At 48.1% G+C, this 20,536-nt stretch overlaps 1 protein-coding gene across 1 annotated transcript in view; it reads left to right on the top strand.

The window, feature by feature from the left end:
* PDE10A (phosphodiesterase 10A) overlaps positions 1-20,536 on the top strand; it is a 177,127-nt gene that overhangs the window by 107,157 nt on the left and 49,434 nt on the right. Inside the window, exons 3-5 of the mRNA XM_045188968.2 lie at positions 2,428-2,456; positions 12,790-12,910; positions 13,817-13,866. Of these exons, the coding sequence (XP_045044903.2) occupies positions 2,428-2,456; positions 12,790-12,910; positions 13,817-13,866 (200 nt within the window). The remainder of the gene's footprint in view (positions 1-2,427; positions 2,457-12,789; positions 12,911-13,816; positions 13,867-20,536) is intronic.

The following is a 20,536-nucleotide window of genomic DNA, read 5'->3' as shown; positions in this document are numbered from 1 at the left end:
TGGAAAAAAGTTTTCAGTGTCAAATCGTATCGTCTGGATGTTGTTTCACTATAGACTTACGAGGTGGCAAGAGGAGCCACCTTAGCCCCGAGTGACTGCCACTCTGGGCTGCACATGCGGTTCGTGGTCTCAGACGCTGGCACTCGCCCTCCCTGATGGTCCTCACTCTGCCGCCCACCTGAGAACAGAATGGAGTGACCTCTTGGACCTGTTCAGTCGTTCCGGGGCCAGAGCAGTCAACCGAGTGAGAGCACCCCACACAGGAAGCAGGAAGTAGGGCCCCTCCCGTGGGTTTTCCACTGTAGTCATTAATGTCCTCAGCTGAACTAGCAGTTCTCCAAGTGCAGGGGACTTGACATTCATTTCACAAAAATTATCTGACATCTAAGGAGGAGAAACAGATAGAGGATACATTTCTAAATCAGTGCATATGGTGAAGAATCTGGAATTCAGCTAAAATATTCTTTCAAGTATGTTAAACTGTCCATTCGGCAAAAAAGAAGTTTTTTACAAATACGTATCAGTAGAGAAAAGGAACACTTACACAGATGTCTGCACGTCCAGACTCTCCCTCCCGTGAGCTGGCATTCACACGGAGTGCTGAGCGGTGAGCGGGCTATTTGCTGTCACAGCTGGGGCTGCCTCAGCCCTGGTGGGGACCTGCTCAGGCCCCCTGCTGCTGCTCACACCTGCCATTCGCTCACCTGGATTTCAGCCATCTCACTGAATGCCTTAGCTAAAAACTTTAAAGGGATTGAAAACATGTAAGCCTCTCTAACTTCAGAACCTGTTAATGAGTCTGTTGTGATGGTGAAAACAAACAGTTTCATCTTCAGAGAGGTTTCAGAGAGGGTGAGGGGCTAGGGATTGAAGAGTGAGTGAAATACTTCTATGGTGTGCCTCTATTAATGTGGAAGAAAAGTGTTTTTCCTCTAACATGCTTATTCTTAGGAATGTCAGTTGCAATACTAAATCATTGTAGAATTATAAGAAAACTGTGTAAGCCACTGTGTATAATAAAAGAATACAAACTAGAGGAGCTTTTTATTGAACACTCACTATTGAACATCTGTCCCAGCTTGGTAAGTTGCAGAGGGACCCCAGGGAGTGTCAGTGCGGAGCCAGTGTGGACACACGGTTCACCGAGTTTCTGCGGCAGCGGAACGGCATGATGGATGGGGTACTTTCGAGGGACAAGCTGGGTGGGTGAGAGTGTGTGTGTACATGCGTGTATGAGCATGCTTATGTGCGTGCTGTGTTTGCGTGTTGTGTGAGTGCATGTGTGAGTATGTGTGCTATGTGTGTGGGGGCATGACTGTCCAGGCAGATCCTGGATTCAGGGACGAGCTTGGAGGCTCCTGGTTGATACGTGGTTTGGGACCAAACATGGTGTGGACATGCTAGGTAAGCAGTCAGTCGGAGAAAGGTTAGAGAACACAGGAACCCGCAGGCCCAGTGGTTAGTGCGTAAGGCTGTTTAAAGAGAAAGAAGAACCACACCCCCGTGTGAGCTCGTGGGGTGTGTTTTATCAGTGTGCAGACCAGCTGGGCTGTGCTTGGGAGTAACGCAGTGGGCCTGGAGCTGGGCGTGAGAAGTGTGTACCGATGCTGGTTGGATTGGCCACAGGGTTGGATCGCTGCCTGAGACGCAGGCGGCAGCAGGCAGAGGGAAGGCTGCCTCCCTGGAGGGGTCTGGAGAGGCCACACAGACACACTTTCTTGGGGTTGGAACCAGTGACCTGGGCATGGGACACTCAGAACCGATGGGCTGCAAGTGGAGTCGTGGCCAGTTTGTTTCCTGTACCCTGTTGGTCACACAGGGATATTCTTGCCACGTGGCCAGCCCCACAGGTAGAGCCCTTCAGAGGGTCTCACCTGGACCACTGCGACCCATTGCTCTCACTGTACCAGGAACCAGTGCTGACGGGCGAGTACAAGCGCCCCACCCACCACTGGCCCGTGGCACAGAGAGGCACCGCTCCTACCAGGGTGCCGCAGGGGGCGTGTTGTGTTTCAGCAAGTAAGTGCTGGCATTAATTACCCTTACGGCACAGGTGTCCGTGGGCACTTGGGGTGGTCATCCAGGTTGTGTCATTCAGCACATTGCAGGTGTCACAGACCGTTCTCTGTCTACGTGTACTCGAGTAACCCACGGTGCGGCCATATTTGCAGGCCCAATCGTTTCATAGATGATCTGGAAATGACTAGCAAGTTGTGTTACTTCACGTCCCTCCGGAATTAGTATGTGCACGTGGCTTTGAACTTGTTATGTGATTATTTTTTTACAGAATTAAAAACTAAATTCTAGATTTCTTAAGTAGAAGCTTTGCAAAGGAGCCTGTGCTATGCTGAGAGTGAATGACGTGTTGTGTGCTCCGCCCTCCTCCGAGTTTCTAACCGTGTTTTCCCTTCCTTCTCCCTCCCCCAGACGAGACGGCTCCTAAGGAAGTCAGCAGGGTGAGTACTGTGAGTATGATTTCTGCTGTCACCGGACAGGAAATAAGTCCCTTTGTGTGCATCTCAGGGCTGTGACGTGTTAAAGTGTCAGAAAACTGATGACAGCAGCTGAGCACCCTCCCCAACTGTCACTCATTAATGTGGAACCAAGTCAGTGGGCGGAGCAGTTGCAGTTTGAGCCTCAGGCCTGGCCCCAGCGAGAGAGGTTTTCTGAATTAGCCTCCAACATGTAGAAATTGTGAGACCGTGCATCAAGATGGAATCCTGGGCTTGTGGAACGCCATGGTTAAGGCAATAACATTCTCAAGAGGCAGCTGTTGCCTAGGCCACGAAGCAGCCTCTTACCTTCACCACAGCCCACACTCCGTGGCTTGGTCACGTGTGTGAATGGCTGACCCTGCCTTTGAGTCCAGGCACCTTCTCTGTGGGGGAACAAACGGCGACCCCCTCGGGTATCAAAGACATGAGCTTCTAGTCCTTATAGAAACATTAAATGAACTGTTTTCATGTCTAAGAGAATACTTAGTGTTAACTTTGAGAGACTTAGCAGACTTGAGAGCTTATGGGGGACAAGTACTGGAAGCACTCAACGTACTGTGTTAATACTGCACAAGTATAATTAATTACATATGAAAAGTATTTTACATGTCCTGTATGCAGATAAAGAGCTTATGGGTGGATTAAGTATTGAGAGTGATTGGTGTGAATGGCATCTGATGCAGCCATGTATAAGAGAGCACACACTATCATAAGCTGTAACTAGCGTGCTTCCATGTGATCGTGCCGACAGAGATATTCCTGTATTTTTGGGTATGTGCAGAAAGGAGTCTCTGACGTTACTAGGGTCTTTGCTGGCGTCTGGGCGGAATGTCCTCTGTCCTAGCCGATGCTGAGATCTCTGTACGTCTCCGGGTCTGACCAGGCACCTTCATGCTAACTTCACATCAACGGGGCTCCCAGTTAGAAAGTTCCCAGAGTGAGTGCTTCGCGTGGTATTGCGGGGTGGACGGGTCAGCTGGGAATGCTTGTGGTTCCTGGGAGCAACCCAGTGGGCTGAAGGTGACGCTTAAGGATAAAGAGGATTCTCACAGGGGCACATGGGGCAGGTACTGGGTGCTGGTACCAGCCGCGCTGCTGTCCCGGGTCTCTGAAGCAGCGGTGGGTTTACACATCGGTGGCAGGAAGAAGAGCCATGCACCCATATTCCTTAAAGACCAGACTGGCTTCAGCTTCCCGGGCACACCTGAGCTCAGTCCCACCATGCAGCCCGCCACGGTGCAGACGCGGTGGTTCTTGAGGGTGGTGGGAAAAGTCACTTTAATTCAGGATGTTTTCATTTGCTTCCTGGGACACTGGTTCCACGCTGTTTGATTTGTTCTCCCTTCTCCTGCTTTCTCACTGTGCACTCACTCTGGAACCTGCGGCGAAGTTCTGGTTCTGCTCTGGGCCGTTTCTGATGCAGCTTAGATTCACAGTGGCTCTTTTAAATGAAGCTTACTTGCTTTCTCTTCATTTCAGTCTTTCTTACGAAGTCGCATTGATAATTTCTTACTGTCAACTCTAATTTTTTGAGGTTGCAAAACAGAGTCTTTGCTAAAGTTAATTTTACATGTATTCATTATCTCACAACATCTAAAATTAGCTTTATCCTGGGTATACTGCTATAATACTAACACCTTGTGTATTTTTGGTATGTTTTTTCTTTTTTTTTTGGTAATGCTGCTATATATGGTGGGAGGTCATTTGTTGAAATTTTTTAAATGTTTTTTTAAATCTTGAAATGGTGTTAGGCTTGTATGCGTAGTTAGAGTTCCCTTCTCTCTGCTTACTGTGGATGTAAATATTGTGACGGTTCTTGTGTTAGACACTGGGGGGCAGGGCCGGCTGCGGGGTCAGTGGTGCCCCCTGAGTCTGGGAGCAGAGCGGTGGCCATTCCTTCAGTCAGCATGTGGGGCTGATGGAAGCGCATCGCTGTGCAGGCCCCAGGTGTGTGTTCACCCTCCTGGGCCGGGGCAGCACAGGACTATGCGCCTCTTGTGGTGACTCTGGGGGCTGAGCCCCAGGCCCTGCCCGGGAGCCCTGCGGTGGCCTGGGCTTCTGCTCTGTGCTGCTGCTATAAATGCAGGGTCTGCTGCGGGGAGAGTGTGGACTCACCCCCAGGGGCCCCAGGCGAGACAGGGAGGGGGCAGTGTCCTCCGCTCCCCCAGAGTGTCGTTTACTGATTGCAGCAACAGTGCCGTTTCTTGCAAAGAGGAATCGTAAGTAAGGCGTGGTGACTCTCTTCAGTTTGGTTTCATCGGTAGGTCCGGGGAGGTTGCCTTGAACTTGATGGCATGTCGCAGCCACAGTGGCCCATTTCTCTCAGCTTTTTTCCTTGGTTATTTAATAAAGTGAGGCAGGGCAAGTCATAGAATTCCACCTTCTGTTTTTCCCAGGAGAACTCGTCTTCTGCGCATATTTGTAAAGGACTCACTACCTCGCCGGTAAGGGCCTTTGTCTGCCAGAGGCCTGTGCCTGTGCAGTCAGCAGATGGGTGTTACAGTACGTGAGCCTCAGGCTCATCAGGGGGGCCGGGAGGCTTCCGAGGACAACAGGAAAGATGAGGTTTGCGACAGGGCCCAGGAGAAGGGCTTGGTAGCGGAAGCCAGCCACCAGGGAGGGGGGCTGAACCCCACGTTCACAGTGCAGCGTGCAGGAGGGCCCTGGGGACGGCAGTCCCTCTGCTGGGCTGGGTCGTTCTGGGGTGGCTGCACTGACCTCCAGGAGCCTGGGGCATCTCTCTCTCGCTGTGTCTCTGTTTCTCCATCTCAACATTGGAAATTAAGCTTTTTCCTTATAGACTAAAGTTTTACTTGGTTGAGGTCTTACGGCTTGGTGATAGTGAGAAGCTGAGGTTGTAGGTCCGATGTTCGAGGTCTGGTCCCCACTAACAGCAGTGGAGTCAGAGCCTCGTCTGGCCTCACTGGGAGCACAAGGCTCGAGTTCCCACAGAGGGGAGGAGCGTTTGCTGTATCTGTGGAATATGTTGGTAACCCCACACACGGAATTTTCTCCCTGCCATTTGAGTCTTTTGTGTTTATTTGTGCAACTGCATTATTTCTTCTCGTGAAACTTGAAATTTCTTTTGGTTAACATATTTTGTAAAGAGTGCTGGACCCTGTGGGGTTGGATGGTAGGCTTTTCTTAAATCTGTAATACATCTGCTCTTCAGACACTGCAGAAGGCCTAGGGAGGGACAGTCCAAAGACACCTTCTCTTGGAAAGGAGGAGAACCCTGGAACAGACTTTCCTGCACTGAGGCGGGTGCCGGTGGCTGTGTCACGGGGTGAGGTCACCGTGCGCCCCGTCTGAAGGAGGCTACTGACCAGCAGTCCCTGCGGGGAGACGCCAGGATTCCAGGGTTGCTGTGTGAGTCCGTTTGAGAAACGACATGGCCTTGCTCCCTTAAGGGAAGGAGCGACTTGGAAAGGAGGGCCCGAGCCCTCAGACAGCTGACCAGGGAGCTGCCCCGCAGGTTTGTGACTTCCCCCGGATCGGGGGTGCTCAGCGTGCCCGCCCAGACAGGACCCTGAGGCCTCTGCGTCTGCGGTGCTGTCTGTGCTGCTCCTGTCCCCCAGCAACTGCTTTTGTGGGTGGGAGGCACTGCTTGCCCTCGCTTGGGAGTGGGCTCCAGGGGGCTTCTTTACGGGGCAGCTGTTCTAGAGTTTTCCTTCCCTCGAACCAGCAGCCCACAGCTGTCTGCATCGCCCTCAGATCACCTCCGTGCTTCTGAGAGGACAGGCCGTCTGACCTGAGCCCCTCCTGTTCGCCTGCCTGTGTGTCAGGTCTCCGCGCCTGCACGTCCCACTGCTGGGTCCATGGCCGCGGCTCAGCTGTCCCACTGCTGGGTCCACAGCCGCAGGTTGGCTCTCGTGTTGCCTCTCGCCCTGCTTTTGACCTGTCCTCCTCCGGTTCCTCCAGAGCTGCTGACACTGTTACAGTCATCTAAACGGCAGAACGATGTTTCTGAAATGACATTGACATCATCTGGACCCAGTCCGAGATTTCAGGAGGATTTCCTTTTGGCCTCTTTTCCCTCGAACATGCCTACGTAGCAGTAGTGTTGGTGCCTGTGCTGTGTGTGCCTCTGCTTTCCGTGCTGCGCCCTGAGTGTCTGACGATGCCGCGCAGGCTTATAAAACTCCCACGGAGTTTCCGTGTGGTGCGCTTTTACTTTCTCTCTATTGTTGAGCCTTTAGATTGTTTCTTGTTTTTCATAGACTGAATGTTTTTCTGTATTTAGCAGTTTTATTCCTGTGAAATGTTTCCTAAGGAAAAATGCTAGGGCTTGAAGTTACTAGGTCAAAGGATGTGGATATTTTATGGCTTATAATACACATTGCTAAGTGGGTTTATCAAATTACTCTTCCAGTTTAAGGTTTTGCTTTAACCCAAATAAATTACCAATTAAGTAATCTTCTTGTCTGTAAATGGCTTGACATTGTTTAAATATTTTTATTTAAAGCAAGTAGGCATAATTCCACATGTTAAGTGACTGTTTCCTTTTGTGTGAACTGGGTCTCTGTGTGTTTCGTGACACATGTAACAGAGCTGCTCTGGCACCGTGTAATCACGCTGAGACTCATATTCCTACTTTGCCTGTGTTTATCTGGGGCATCTTTGAAAAAATAACTTTTCAAAGTCTAAAATGTAAAACGGGGATAAAGTCTACTAGACCTAAGGGACACAGCCAAAATGGGATGAAATTTATATCTTGCAGTCATTTTAGAGTGCCAAAATTAAACTTTAAAAAGCAGTGGGGAAGAGTTTATAAGAGAAGAAATTAATGGCTCACAATTTAAAATATAGACTTGATTAATAATGCAACAGGTGTTTCCTTCAATAGGTCAGTAAAATAGACTGTCTTTGTCCTTCTATTCAAGAAATAAGAAAATACAAACATTAAAGAATGAGAAGGTGAATATGACTATACATAGGGTGATTATTAATAATTTAATAAAATACATACACACAAACACTTTTGAAAACTTAGATGAAATGGCCAATTTTGAGGAAATTATAAATCATTAAAACTGATAGAAGAGGAGTTAAGGGACCTTAATATACTGTTAACCAATGAAAAAACTGAAAAATTAGTAAGAGACAACCTAAAATGGGATGATACCCCAAATCTTTCATTGAATAATTCCACTGACATTAAAGATGAGAAATCTTCCTGCATAATAGGAAGCACGTATGTCAAAAGGCAGGAGAAGAACTCATTCCAAGAGGACAGTTGTTCGTGACACAGAAGGTGGTGCATTATACAAAATAGAAAAACTGTCCGCCAGTTTACCAGTGCAGACGCGAGCTCAGAACCCGAAGTCAGGCAGTTCAGCCCTGAGAGACCGATTTCTCACGCTACAAGTGATGGCAGGTGGCAGGCTCAGGTGGCAGTTCTGTGAAGGGCGAACAGGCATTGGGCCAGGGTGGTGACACTGGAGGTGGGGTAAGTCCTTGGATCCCATGGAGGGAATTGTAGATGAATTTGGAAGGCAGCGTTCCCATGCATTGCTAATTGATTGGACGTGTGGTTAAAGAAAAAAAGGGAGGAGAAATGATGGCATCACAATCTGGCCCCAGCAAAGGGGGAGGGTTGCCTGACTTGGACCAGAGTGTGTGCAGGAGGGCAGGTCTCCGTCAGGGACTTGGTTTGGGAGGCGCTGAGTTAGGGGTACCTAACAGATTTCTGAATGGAGACATTTAGGAGTTGGCTGGTGAGTCGAGCACAGGGGAATGGTGTGATTTAGAGATACAAGTTAGAATTTTTAGTAGTATGGGTGATTTAAGAATCATCCACAGATAACAGGTGTGAGGAGCACCGGGGAGTGGGTGGGGTTTGAAGGTGGAGAAGAGCTGCAGAGAGCAGCTGGGGTGTGGCTGAGACGTCCAGCTCTGAGGGAGACTCACAGAGAAGGCCGATGGGCAGTGATGACCAACCATGTGCCCGAGGCTGGCAGACACAGGGCCATATGCATCCCCTTCGTGGTGGAGGAATGCTCCAGCGAGGGAGTCCTGGCTGTGACAGCGGCTGCAGGTTGTCAGGGAGACCTCTGGCTCTGGCCCTGGCCCTGTGGAGCTCACCAGTGATCTCAGGGACAGCTGTGACCCTGGAGTGACTAGAGCTAGCTGGAGAAGGAGATCAGGGAAATGGTAGGCTGCAAAATGTGGACAAAGGTGCTGTGGAGTTTTGCTCTAACAGGTATGAGAGAGAAATGAAAGAAGGAAAGAAGGAAGGAGGGGAGGGAGGAGACTTGCTGAAAGAACGATACAGCGGATAGTCGGAGTAGAAGTAAGTGATGGTGTACAGGAGCTTCCTGCGCTGTTCTTAAACAGTTTTCTGTACATCTGAAATCATGTCAAAATAAAACATTATAGAAAAACAGAAAGAGGCAGGACAATTTTAAGCAAGGATGAGAAGATATTATTTAGTTACAGAGGTTTCTGCTGAAAACTGAGGGCGGTTTTGTATGTGATTAAGTGTTTATCCAAAGTAACACCATCTTGTGATGTTTCCCCGAGTGTGTTGCTGTAGTCTCCCAGGTGTTGGGGTGACCCCTCTCAGGGCCGGGGTGCCTGGGGTGGCAGACCTTTGTCCGCATCTCACTCAGACTCCTGTTCCCTCTTGCTGTGCCGCTGACCTCCCCTGGCGAAGTGTCTCGCCCCCTGTGTTTGAAGGCTGGCTCACTTTAGCGAGTCCCGTCAGACCAGCTCTTCTGTGTCTCACAGGGTGGGATTTCCGTCAGGCGACAGACAACTGTGGCTGGGCCCTGGCTCCCCAGCCCTGCTCCGCACGCCCTGAGGCGTCACAACACACTTACAAGGGTGCACTGACGTTTCTTGGGAAACACAGCCACCAGTTGCACAGCCGACGGGTCACAGCCTGAGTCTTTTCAGCAAGGCTGTGTCTTTGCAAGTCCCTGTCCTTGGTGGTTGTGCCCGAATGGAGAGCCAGGCCTGCACAAGTCAGTGTGGACTAGAGATGAGAGTCCCGGCGTCCACTGTGGTCCCAGGGCTTGAGGAGTGGCACACCACTCAGTTAATCCCGCCTTGGGGCTCTGCTCACATTGAGTGAGGGACGTCGCAGGTGTGCTCCGCACATGCTTCACGTGGGCACTCCTAGACCACCAAGGCAGTGCGAGGGCTTTGTGGGGCTGACCACAAACCCTTGTAGACACATAGCAGGATGGTGGGCACTGGAGGGAAGGGGTTGGGAGCAGGGCAGGGTTAAGGGGTCGAACATATGGGGATGGGAGACTTGACTTTCGGTGGTGGGCACACAGTGAAATATGAGGATCAGAGAACTGTACACTCGAAGCCTGTGCAACCTTATTAATCAATGTCACCCTGATACAATTAATTAAAAATGCTTTGAAAATACAAGTTCTTAGTAGCACCATTAATATGCTATTGTAAATTCTGTAACTCAAGCCTCAGAATCGAAGGTTTACAGAGCTGAACTGACCCCTTGTTGGGGAGCTTTGCCTGCAGAGCCCCCCATCCGCCATGGATGAGAATAAGTCTACCGAGACATGATCTGCTTGGGGAGGAAAGGTGGCCGATCTCTCAGAGGAGAAGGGCCAAGGGCCTTTTCCTCAATTGGCTTTTATTGGGTTCAGTTTGCACAGGAATACAGGTAAAGTTCATCAGTCATTGTCAGGCAGTCAGGATCAAATAATAGATAATGTACAAAGAACTCTGAGGGCTTAATCTGAGTCAAGGTCAGTTAGCTAAAGGGCTGTAAAACTTCGGGAAACACTTATTTCATGCTTGAACCCGTATCAGAAAACTTGGGTCATTCTTAGCAAAGCTGGTTTCACAGGGTTTTATGCACTTTCTTAGGCCCGATCCCCCGGGGAACCTGCCCTTTCCAGCACAGGGCTGCACTGCCCTCTGTCAATTTTTCAGGCTTAAGTCAGGCTGGGGAAGTAAGGCAGCCAAGAGATTAGGCGGCTTCTTGCAGACAGAATGAGGACTCAGGCTATGTCAAAGCCGAGGGGTGAGGGTCCATCACCCCCTTTTTCTATAGCCCCCAAGTCCTTCCCTGAGGGCCCCTTTGTGACCATGCCTGTCTTAGGTCATCCCTCCCTTGAGGAATCTTACCCATCATGGGCTAACTGGTCATCCACCTGGGGCCAAGCAGGGTGAAGTAAAGAGGACAGAGGTGGTGCCCCTGCCAGGGAGATAAGCATTGTCTCCTTAGTGGCTTAGGGTCCTAAGGTCTCTCACTCAGCCTTAGCACGGGGGTTACAGCTTCTGCAACCAGGCAGGGCAGTTCCCAACAACCCCTTAGCAAGCTTTTCTCGTGACGTCGTTTTCACAAGTGTCTCAGAAGTGTGCGATTTGATGTGTGCCTCCCTGTGTGCCGTCTGCCTTTCCTGTCACAACAGCACCCGGAGTAGCAGCTTGGCTCATTTGTTCACATTTGTTTATGTAATTCTGCATTTTACAGGGCACTACGTTAACATGAATAGTAATTCTAATAAAACACTTTGCGATTATGCTGTGTCTGCAGTTGTCATTGGTAATCAGAGGAAGCAGGGTGCATGACCCAACTATTAGGCTAAAGATGAGCATTTGAAGCTTCAGCAACACAGACGGGAACCCGGGGTCCCAGCTTTTTGCAGCCAGCGTTCAAAGGCTCTTAAAAGACCAGGCATTTCAGCCTCCGCGTTGGGCACAGGAGAAAGCCAGAGCCCAGAGACGTTACTGAAGGGACATACCCTCCACTCCTCAGTGTCTTCCGGTTCTTGCTTGGACGTGACAGCGTTTTCTCTGCAGAAGACAGCTGGTCCTCCATCCCCCACTCCGGTCTCAGAAAGGATCTCTTTCTGCGTGGGGAGCTGTCCCCAGATTTCCCAGGTGGGGACCCTCCACTGTGGGAATCCTGCCAGATTCTGAGAATGTGTCTCCCGAATGCACATCCAAAACTGTGCTGACCCCGGGGGTGGGGGTCACAGCTTGGTGTGGCCCCATCAGACCCGTGCCTCCGTCCCACGTTACCTGCTTCCCTGCTTCCCACTACTTTCTCTTGTGTGTGGGCCCCCACACGTCACCCTCTACACTTCTTTTCCTGGGGCCACCCCTGCCCGAGTCCCTCCATATGACAGGAGCACGGGGGGGGGGTGACTGGCAGTTCCCTCAAGGACAACGAGGGGTGGCTCAGCACACTGCGTATGTCTGTCCATATGTCGTGTGCCACTGAGCCTCCCTTTCCTGGTCCTGCTGAAAAGAGGAATCCTCTCCCTCCCTGCTCTGCTTTCTGTGTCCCGCTGGTGCCTTCTCGCCCACCACGTGATTCACTTACTACTCATCCTCTTCCAACCCGGTGTCAGCTTCTTCAGGACTGGCAGGGAATCTCGTTCACTCTCATGTCCCCTGTGCTGGCAGAGAGCCTCCTTGGGACAGATCGTCCAGATTGCCGGTGCATGTTTGTGGAGTAGTCAGCTGGTTCGTCCATCCTTAGGTTTATTTATTCAAATTCCACTTCTGTTTCTTGAAAATTACAGCAAGTAATTCAACAAGTAGTAGACCTTTAGGAGAAAGATATCTGAGTGGTCAAGAAAGAGAAGGATGGCTGGAGACCATTTCCGAGGTGGAAAATCCCCACGTTGTGCGGAGGGGGATGCTCCCTGCACAGCTTGTCTCTTAGTCTGAGTGCAGTGGGAAGCCTGGAAGCTCTGCAAGCAGGGAGCAACAAGATCTCCCTTTATTTTTCAAGTCCACAGGGGCTGTTTTGGGCAAGAGGCCTAGGAAGGCAAGCCTGATAGTTTATTTTTAGAAATGGGAAGGGAGGGAGAAAAAGAGAAACATCAATGTGTGGCTGTCTCTTGTGCGCCCACTACTGGGGACCTGGCCGGCAATCCAGGCATGTGCCCTGACTGGGAATTGAACCAGGTACCCTTTGTTTGCAGACCTGCACTCAGTCCACTGAGCCACACCAGCCAGGGCAGGCTGACTTTTCTAACATCTTATGATATTTCACTCAGCAAACTTTTGTACTTTTTCTACCGATTATGTTGTCTATTACATTATATATAAAACTTCAGAAACAACGTTGAAATTTGTAATATTCAGTATTTAATATAAATAGGTATGCATAGAATCTATAGGTGATTCTAAGTAAGCCCGACATTTTAATTTGCAATCTATATAGTCGAATATATTAAATCATGTTCTATATAGAAACCTAATGAGCAGCTAGTATGTAAAGTCAAACACAGCATGTTTTACAAACTAAGGGGCTTTTATTTTACTTTATTTAATTGTGCCCTTTATTTTTTTTTATTTGAAGTACCAAGATACGAATATGCAGGGCGTTGTGTATGAGCTGAACAGCTACATCGAGCAGCGGCTGGACGCGGGCGGGGACAACCAGCTGCTCCTGTACGAGCTCAGCAGCGTGATCAAGATAGGTGAGCCAGCCGGGCGCGCTCCGCGTGGCACGGGGCGGACAGCACCCCTTCCCAGGGGCACGTGAACGCCTTCATTTCCTTCCACTTGGCTGTGTTTGAAGTGAAAATATTTTATTATGAGCCTACCAGAATTGCAGGAAAAGCATCTGCCTTATGTTTAAATGGAATATACTATGCCTTCTCATTAAAACCTAGTTTTCTTTGTATAGTTCTGTTGAACTAAATCACATGTATATGAGGAATAATTAATTTTTAAGGAAGAAAAAGCATTTTAAATTTGAATGGGGAGAGGACAACTGTATTACCACCATCTGAACATGGTGGCAGACAGGCCAGATACCTTCCCCAAAGCCCAAGGCGCAGAGAAGTTACACCAGGGTACGTCCGGCCACTCCTCCGAGACTCGCGCTCTTTGCTGCGGTGGCAGTTGCCTTCCAACGACCTGGAAGTAGTTTTGGGAAAGTTAAATTTTGTTGTCTTCAGTGATGATAGGTAGATGTAAGCATAATTCTTTTTGGCTGATGCTTATGTTGGTTATTCAGAATTATGAATATCAGTTCTAATAGATTTAATACTTTAAAAAGTAAGTACAATTCTCAGATTTTAAAAATAATTTCCAATAATTCTAATACTGAAGTTTGACACGTTGTTACATAGTGCACAGGCTGCTATATGATTTGAGGTTGTCACATCTTAAAATTTACAATAGCTGATCAAAATAAATGAAAATGCTCCAATTATGTAATTGAGTAAAGCCATAAACGAGTTTGTTCAATTCACTGCATGCCCGTGTTGTGTTAATACATCCATTGAAAAGACCCGTATCTGAGATTTCGCCTCAGAGAATTCACACATGTTGTGTTCTTCTATTCAGATTAGTTTCTTCCTCTTTTATTACCTTGGCAGCCACCAAAGCTGATGGATTTGCACTGTATTTCCTTGGAGAGTGCAATAATGTAAGTATTTAAATTTAGATGTTGGTGTTACAAGCTTTTTAAAACAGATAAACTATTGTGTTAATAATTTAATAGACATACTGTAATTAAGTACTTTAAAATCACCTTGTTGTAATTTCTTTCCATATGTGGTTATTACCAGCCAAGCATTTTAGCAACATGGCAACATTTAGGCATAAAATCTTGTAACGGATGGGTGGTTTTGATTTTGGCTTGTGGTAGTCTGTCTTCAAACGGCACTGCTATAGGTTCTCAGTCTTCTGCAGAAGTTACTTCGACCTGTGGGTAGTCTGTGCCCTTCGTACACACAGTCTGCAGTAGAACAAAATGAGAACAGAGCTTGGCGTTTTTAAAATGTGGTATTTTTAGATGTTTGACAACAACTCTCCCAAGTCTGGGAGAGTGCCTGAGAAGGCAAGGCGAGCTCCCTGAGCCGTGGTGGCTGGGGTTCAGACCCTTTCCCGATGGGGGCCCCAGGTGTGTCCCCAAGTGTGCCTGCTGCCTCTTCCATGGGACAGGCTGGTGTGCCTGATGCAGACACAGCCGTTGTGAAAGGTGGCGTGTGTGTAGGCACAGTCACATGCTCGGTTACTGGCATTTGAGTTTTGTTATGGCATGAAAAACACATATTTTAGACTAATATTCTGAGCCAATGATACATGTTCATAGCTTAAATACGTAAAGCCCAGCGGAATTGTAAACATTTATTGGGCAAACTTACACTGTGCATTTCTTACATGTTAGCCCGTCTTATCTGAGATTGGGGATGCACTTTTGCAACGTGGCACCTGTGTTCATGTGCTGCTCACACTGTGTGAAATGGGAACGGGAGCAGAAATGCCGGCGGCGAGGTCTCAGTGCTCTTGAGTGACGCCGCGGTGCTAGCGGGGAAGGGTGGCCACTCAGCACCGCGTGGCTGGGTTCCTTAGCTAGTGGGTGGCCCCCTTCACTTCCCCGGCCTCGCTTCTCTTGGTTTTCAGGAACATGTCACAGGACCGCAGGGTGTTGAGGGCCAGGGCCTTTCCTCATTTACGTCTGTGTTCACCCAGCATCTCCACTGGCCCTTCTGAAGCATCTTCACTCGCCACATGGGTGGTGATTTCAAATGGCTCAGATGCTACAATGACAAATAGATCTCACTGTTCCCTGTCCATTCTAAAAGTTTATCTCTAACATGTTGGAATTTTTATTCAGAAATAAGAATTCCTCTTATAAAATTCTTGTATAATTGGCATTTATTCTTATAATTTACTGCCATGTAGGAGAGCTTCTTGTCATGGTCCGCCTCCCATGACTCCTTCCCTGAGACCCCCAGCCCCTGTGGGGTCGACCGGATGGGCCTGTTGTAATCACGTCCCCTTCCTGTCAGCCACAGTTGTCTGTGAGCCAAACTTGGACCCATCAGATCCCCTGCTGAAACCTGAATCTCAGACGCAGCATTTCTGGCTGTTCACTGAAAGGACGGGGTGTGAGCCGTGAAGCTGGGGCTGCCGCTCTGGCTGGCCGTCTCCTGTGCTGGGTGAGGGACAGTGGGGAGACCTCGCTGGCAGGGGCAGGGCGGGGGCAGCCGCCAGAGCCCGGGTAGGCAGTGCGTGGGAGCCTCAGGCAGGGCTGGGCTCTCAGAGCTCGGGTTGAGGTTCTGGGTCCCACGCGCTTCATCCTTGGCTGCGTCCTTCACTCTGTTGCCTGTAGACTTCTTTACACATTGGCCTCAGTGAGGTGGCTCCTCTCACGTGGGACTTAGGAAAAGCTCTGCATCCATAGCATCTGAGCTGTGACTCTCCGCCTGTCAGAGTGCTCTTGAGGCCTGCCACTTCTCGTCCACCTTTGCAGCTTCGGGAGGGGATGGCCTCCCCTCCTCTCCCGCTCCCCCAGGGCTCCCATGTCTGACCTCCTGATGGGCTCTCCATGTTCTTTCTCGGGCCTTTTCCCACATGCCAGGGACAGAGGCCGCGCTGCCCATGCCGCCCTGTTTTCCTGGGCGTGTTGGCTCAGTGCGTCGCGAAAGTGGAGCTCTCCGTGGCCTCCCTAAGCCAGGCCCCTCTGCGTTCCAGTTGTTGAATGTCGCATGCTTCTCCTTCACGGACTGGAGCTGTGTCTGTCACTGCACGTTCGTTGTCTGTGATTCCTGTGACAGTGTGCCTACCTGGCCTTTTCACTAGAATGTATGCTTCCAGGAAGCAGAGACCTTAGCTCCCTGGGGAGACCCTTTCAGGCTAGTTCCCGTGTTTGGTGGACTGCAGTTTTCCATCTGTGTCTCCCACGTGGGCTGTAGCTGGGGCTCTCCTGTTCCCTGAGCCGGGGATTCCTGTGGGTAGGGCGAAGACCCACTGTTCGAAGTCTGAAGTTCTCTGAAGTGTTTCTTTAGCTGCACTGACGTGACTCCCGCCGGGCTGTCGTTTCTTCCTGCATCTCAGCTCTGCCATTTGGAATCCTTCCCTCTGCCCCATGGGGTTTCCCCTTAGCAAGAATCTGGTGTGGGAAATCTGGTTTTTGTCTGTCTGAGAATGTCCTCATTTCACCACGTTCTTTGAAGATACTGTTGCTGGACAAAGGGTCCAGGTTGATATGTGTTATCTCTTTGAACATTGACAGTAAAATACGTCCCTTGTGGTTGTTTTCAGTTTGTCTCAGTCCTTCATTGTAGTTTTTTCTCATTCCCTGAACTTACTTTTATTCCTTGAAAGAGATTAATTCTGTATCTTTTATATTGCTTTGTACTCTTTCTGAACTTACAGTATCCTCCCTGGCTTTTATTTCATTGGTCCTGCATAGATGGTGACTGACTTGCTCGTGTGTTTTATGTTGTTCTTTTGTTTAAACTGTGAACCATACTACTCCTTGGACCTTTGAAAAATGGGTACTCTCGAGGCTTGAAGTGCCTGTCCTAGACGTAGGACGTGTGTTATATTTGTTTGCCAGTCACCTAAGGAAGCTCTTCCGGTCCAGGCAGTTGTAGTAAATGATCTCATTGAGAATTTTTCAGACTGCAGAGTGGTTTAGGCTGCAGCCTCGCATGCAGGTTCAGTGGGGTTTCTCAGAGGAGGTCTCCATTCTGCCTTCAGCAGTGAGGTCGGGAGGCCCTGGCCTCCTTGTCCCGCCCCACAGCTGTGCGTGTGTCTTCAGCCTCTGCCTGCCTGGCCCTCGCGGGGATCTCCATGAGACGCCCACAAGCAGCGGGCCCAGGTTTCCGTCGCATCCCCTGTTCACCGCGCGGCTTTGCTAAGGGAGCATCCGTCGATCTAGGCTCTGGGTGACACACTCAAGAACCAGTTTGGGGTGTGCCTCATGGAGTTCCTTCATATGCTTCCTTTCCGAAGTGTGTGGGTTCCTTCCATTCTTCTCAGCCCAGCAGCATGTTATGAAAGATTTGTAACTTATGCTTTTCCCAGCCTCTAAGTAAGTTTAAAATGGCTTTTTTCAGGGGCATCCACTTACCTAATCTGCCGTATTGCTTGCAACAGATGGTGGCAGACTTCTAATATGTAAGCTAATAACCATACGAAATAAAAAACATCTCTTGTACAGATGAGCAGACAAATACGTATTTTCCTACAGTCCATCCTTTTGTACACGAAAGTTAGCATACTATGCTCACCAGTGTTTAAAAATTGCCCATGGACTTCGAATCACAGGTAGACAGCGTTCTTCGGTACCGTCTTTCAGAGCAAAGCACGCGCGCTCCAGGGACAGAGTCCCGGCATGCAGCCTACACAGCACGGCGTGTTGGGCCAGATCAGCCAATACCGCGACTGAGACAGAGGTGGGAACACTTTTAAAAAAGTGTTCATTTCTTTGTTTCATGAATGGCAGTGAGTATAAATAATTAATTTTCTGAAATTCATCTACTGAGAAACATCATTTAAAATATTTCAATATATCAAAAGTTCCACTAGTAGAGTAAAAAATCAGCACTAATGTTACCAGAGAGCAAGAAATTAAAGAAACCCCCAAAAGTTAAGTAGACAACAAACTAAATAGTATTAAAGCCCCAAGAACAGAACATAAAGTGTGAGTGTGAAACTCGTTATGAAAACGCGTCACAAAGTTACAGGTGGGATAGGTCTGCTTATTGAAAGGAAAAGATTGCACGTCAGTTTAAAACCCTCCCAACTTCCCTCTGTTTCATGGAGGGACATATAAATCAGGGACATGTAGACAAGGAACAATTAAAATAAAAAGGAGGTTTTAATTGGAGCAAAACTACTCCAGAAAAATGCAGGGAAAGCAGAGCAAGTGCCACAAGATCAACGGCAAAGCTGAATGTAAGTAAGAAAAGCATTAAACTGGAAAAAGAGGTCACCTGATTTGTGAAGGGCTTGGTCTGCATTGAAGGTCGAGCTGTTCTGAAGTTTATACAGTAAATATTTGGTGCGTTGAAATTTATACAGCAAAGCAGTTTTCCTACAGAGAATGGGCAGAAGAGTGAGTGCAGCAGTTCCTGACAGATCAAAACACAATTTAGAGGGGATGTGTCAGCAACATTGTCAATTAGGTTTTTCAAAAAACTCATACATGTGATTCAGTTTGTTATTTTATGATTTCCCAACTTGGGATTCCCTTTCTTCTTTAGGTTAGAGGCTATTTTGATACATTCAGCCCCCCACTTAAGAAATTTGGGTCCCCATAATGGCTAAAAACAAGGAAATTAAACCTTAGTATTTAAACGTAAATAATATGCTAAGTAACTCTTTGAACAAAGGGAAAAAAATCAAATACAGTTAATGGAGTATTTAGGGAACTGGTGATGAAAGTGAACTACAATATTGTTAAATCTATGAGCAAAGTTATTCAAGTGGGAAAAATATACATTGTACGGTATGATACATTTTATATACAGTTCTGAATCATTAACACATAAGAGAATATATGGCTTGGATGCGTTTTTATTGGGCACGATCACGTGACAGTGGAGCTGGTACCAGGGACACTTGTAAATCGAGGTTCCTGCCCCCTTGGGGTTCACCAGCTCCACCTGTGGATGCAGAAGAAGAAGTCTGTGTGAGTGAGGAAATGTAAGCACTCTAAAGTAGGCCATTTGCCAACCTAATTAACAGAAAAGAGAAAATGCCATTATATATATGTAGTAGTTAAAAAAATAATTTAAAAAATAGTTACAGTGAAAATGACATTATGAGAAGATCCTTGGACTAATAAAATTGAAAGTTTAAATGGGCAGTTTTCGAGGAAAGTAGAAGTTGCTCCATTTAAAATATTCAAACAATGATAGAAAGCCCAGTAAACCGGCAGATGGAAGAAGTTGAAAACACTGGTAAAGCAGTGCTTTTCTAAAAACAGGACATGTACTCCACGCACTGTTCCTGAGCCCCGGTCCTGTCGGGGCTGGGGCTCGGCCTGGGGGCAGTGACGGGCTGGGGCAGGTTCCTGCACCTCCCTGGTCACGTCCCAGGAGGCAGCCCTTCAGGAGAGAGGGTTTCTGTGCATCTGTCCTGTTTCAAGGCTCCCCAGTAAGTAGTTTGCTTTTCAGAGGAGTTGGATTTTGGAGTTAGATTGTGTGAGTATAATTCACTACTTTGTGACTTGGACAAGAGTCTTAAACTTTCTAAAAGTTAATTTAACCTCCATTGCTTAAATGTTATATCATGAATGGTATTCATTCAATAAACCTACTATGTACCAAAAACTGTGCTAAACTGCTGAGTACACAAAGGTAAATAACAAGTCATTTCTGTCCTCAAAGTGTCCCACCAGCAGGGGGAATCCACACTAAATTATAGCACATAGTATTAAGAGAGATCAGAAGGGAACCCGAGGTGCTCTGGGGTCCTGCATTTGAAGGGGTGCTGGGGCGGGTCGCACTGAAAACAGCTTGGGTGATTAACCTGGTTTGAGCAGAGTGTGGAAGACCTCTTCCTCAGTAATATGAAGGAGAAATGAAGGACCTTTTAGGAAGAAGCAGCAATTTGTGAGAAATCAGGGGCTCGGGAAGGAAGCAGGTGCTATGTCCTGGCGCGGGGCAATGTGGACACCTAACTGCGTGCAAGGCACTCTGGGAATGCTGGTTGGAAAAAACAAATGTTTCCACGGCTAAGATTTTGCTTAATTCAACTTCTGATGTTTTTCTCGTCGTTCTCTTGCATACCTGGCCACATCCTCCAGCTGACTGGTGTGTCCCATACTTTATGACGTTGTCACTGCAGTGTCCTGTGTTATCTGTAAGAGTTTGTAGACACTGAAAACCTCGAGCACTCTAACGAAACTGAAATGTGTAATACATAAAGTACGTTCCCAGATGACTTTTCATCTGTTGGTTTTAGAAGCCAGTTTAGAGCCAGTAGTTTCCAATAATTGTGTGACTTTTTTTCAGTTGTCAGTAAACTTTAGTATTAGTAGGTTTATTTTTAAGAATTATGCAAAGTTCCTTATCTAATTCCAGTTCCAGGTGGACAGGATCTAGTCATTTACTACCCAGCGCCACCTAGTGTCTTTAAAGAAAAATAATGGTGCACCTAAATACTTTTTCTCATCTTAAAAAATATTTCTAAAATGTCACTGGTTGTGAGTTAAAGCCTTAAAACGAGAGTGAAGTTTCACAAGAGGCCTTTGACTGGTGAGTGGAAAGGGGCGAGCAGGCCCTCACCAAGTGAAGCAGACCCATCTGTCTGTTGACGCTAATGAATCGCGCATGTCCATTTCATGTGAAAAGTAG

Source organism: Desmodus rotundus, chromosome 11, assembly GCF_022682495.2.
Source record: "Desmodus rotundus isolate HL8 chromosome 11, HLdesRot8A.1, whole genome shotgun sequence".
Taxonomy (NCBI): domain Eukaryota; kingdom Metazoa; phylum Chordata; class Mammalia; order Chiroptera; family Phyllostomidae; genus Desmodus; species Desmodus rotundus.
This window is presented reverse-complemented; position numbering and strand designations above follow the sequence as displayed.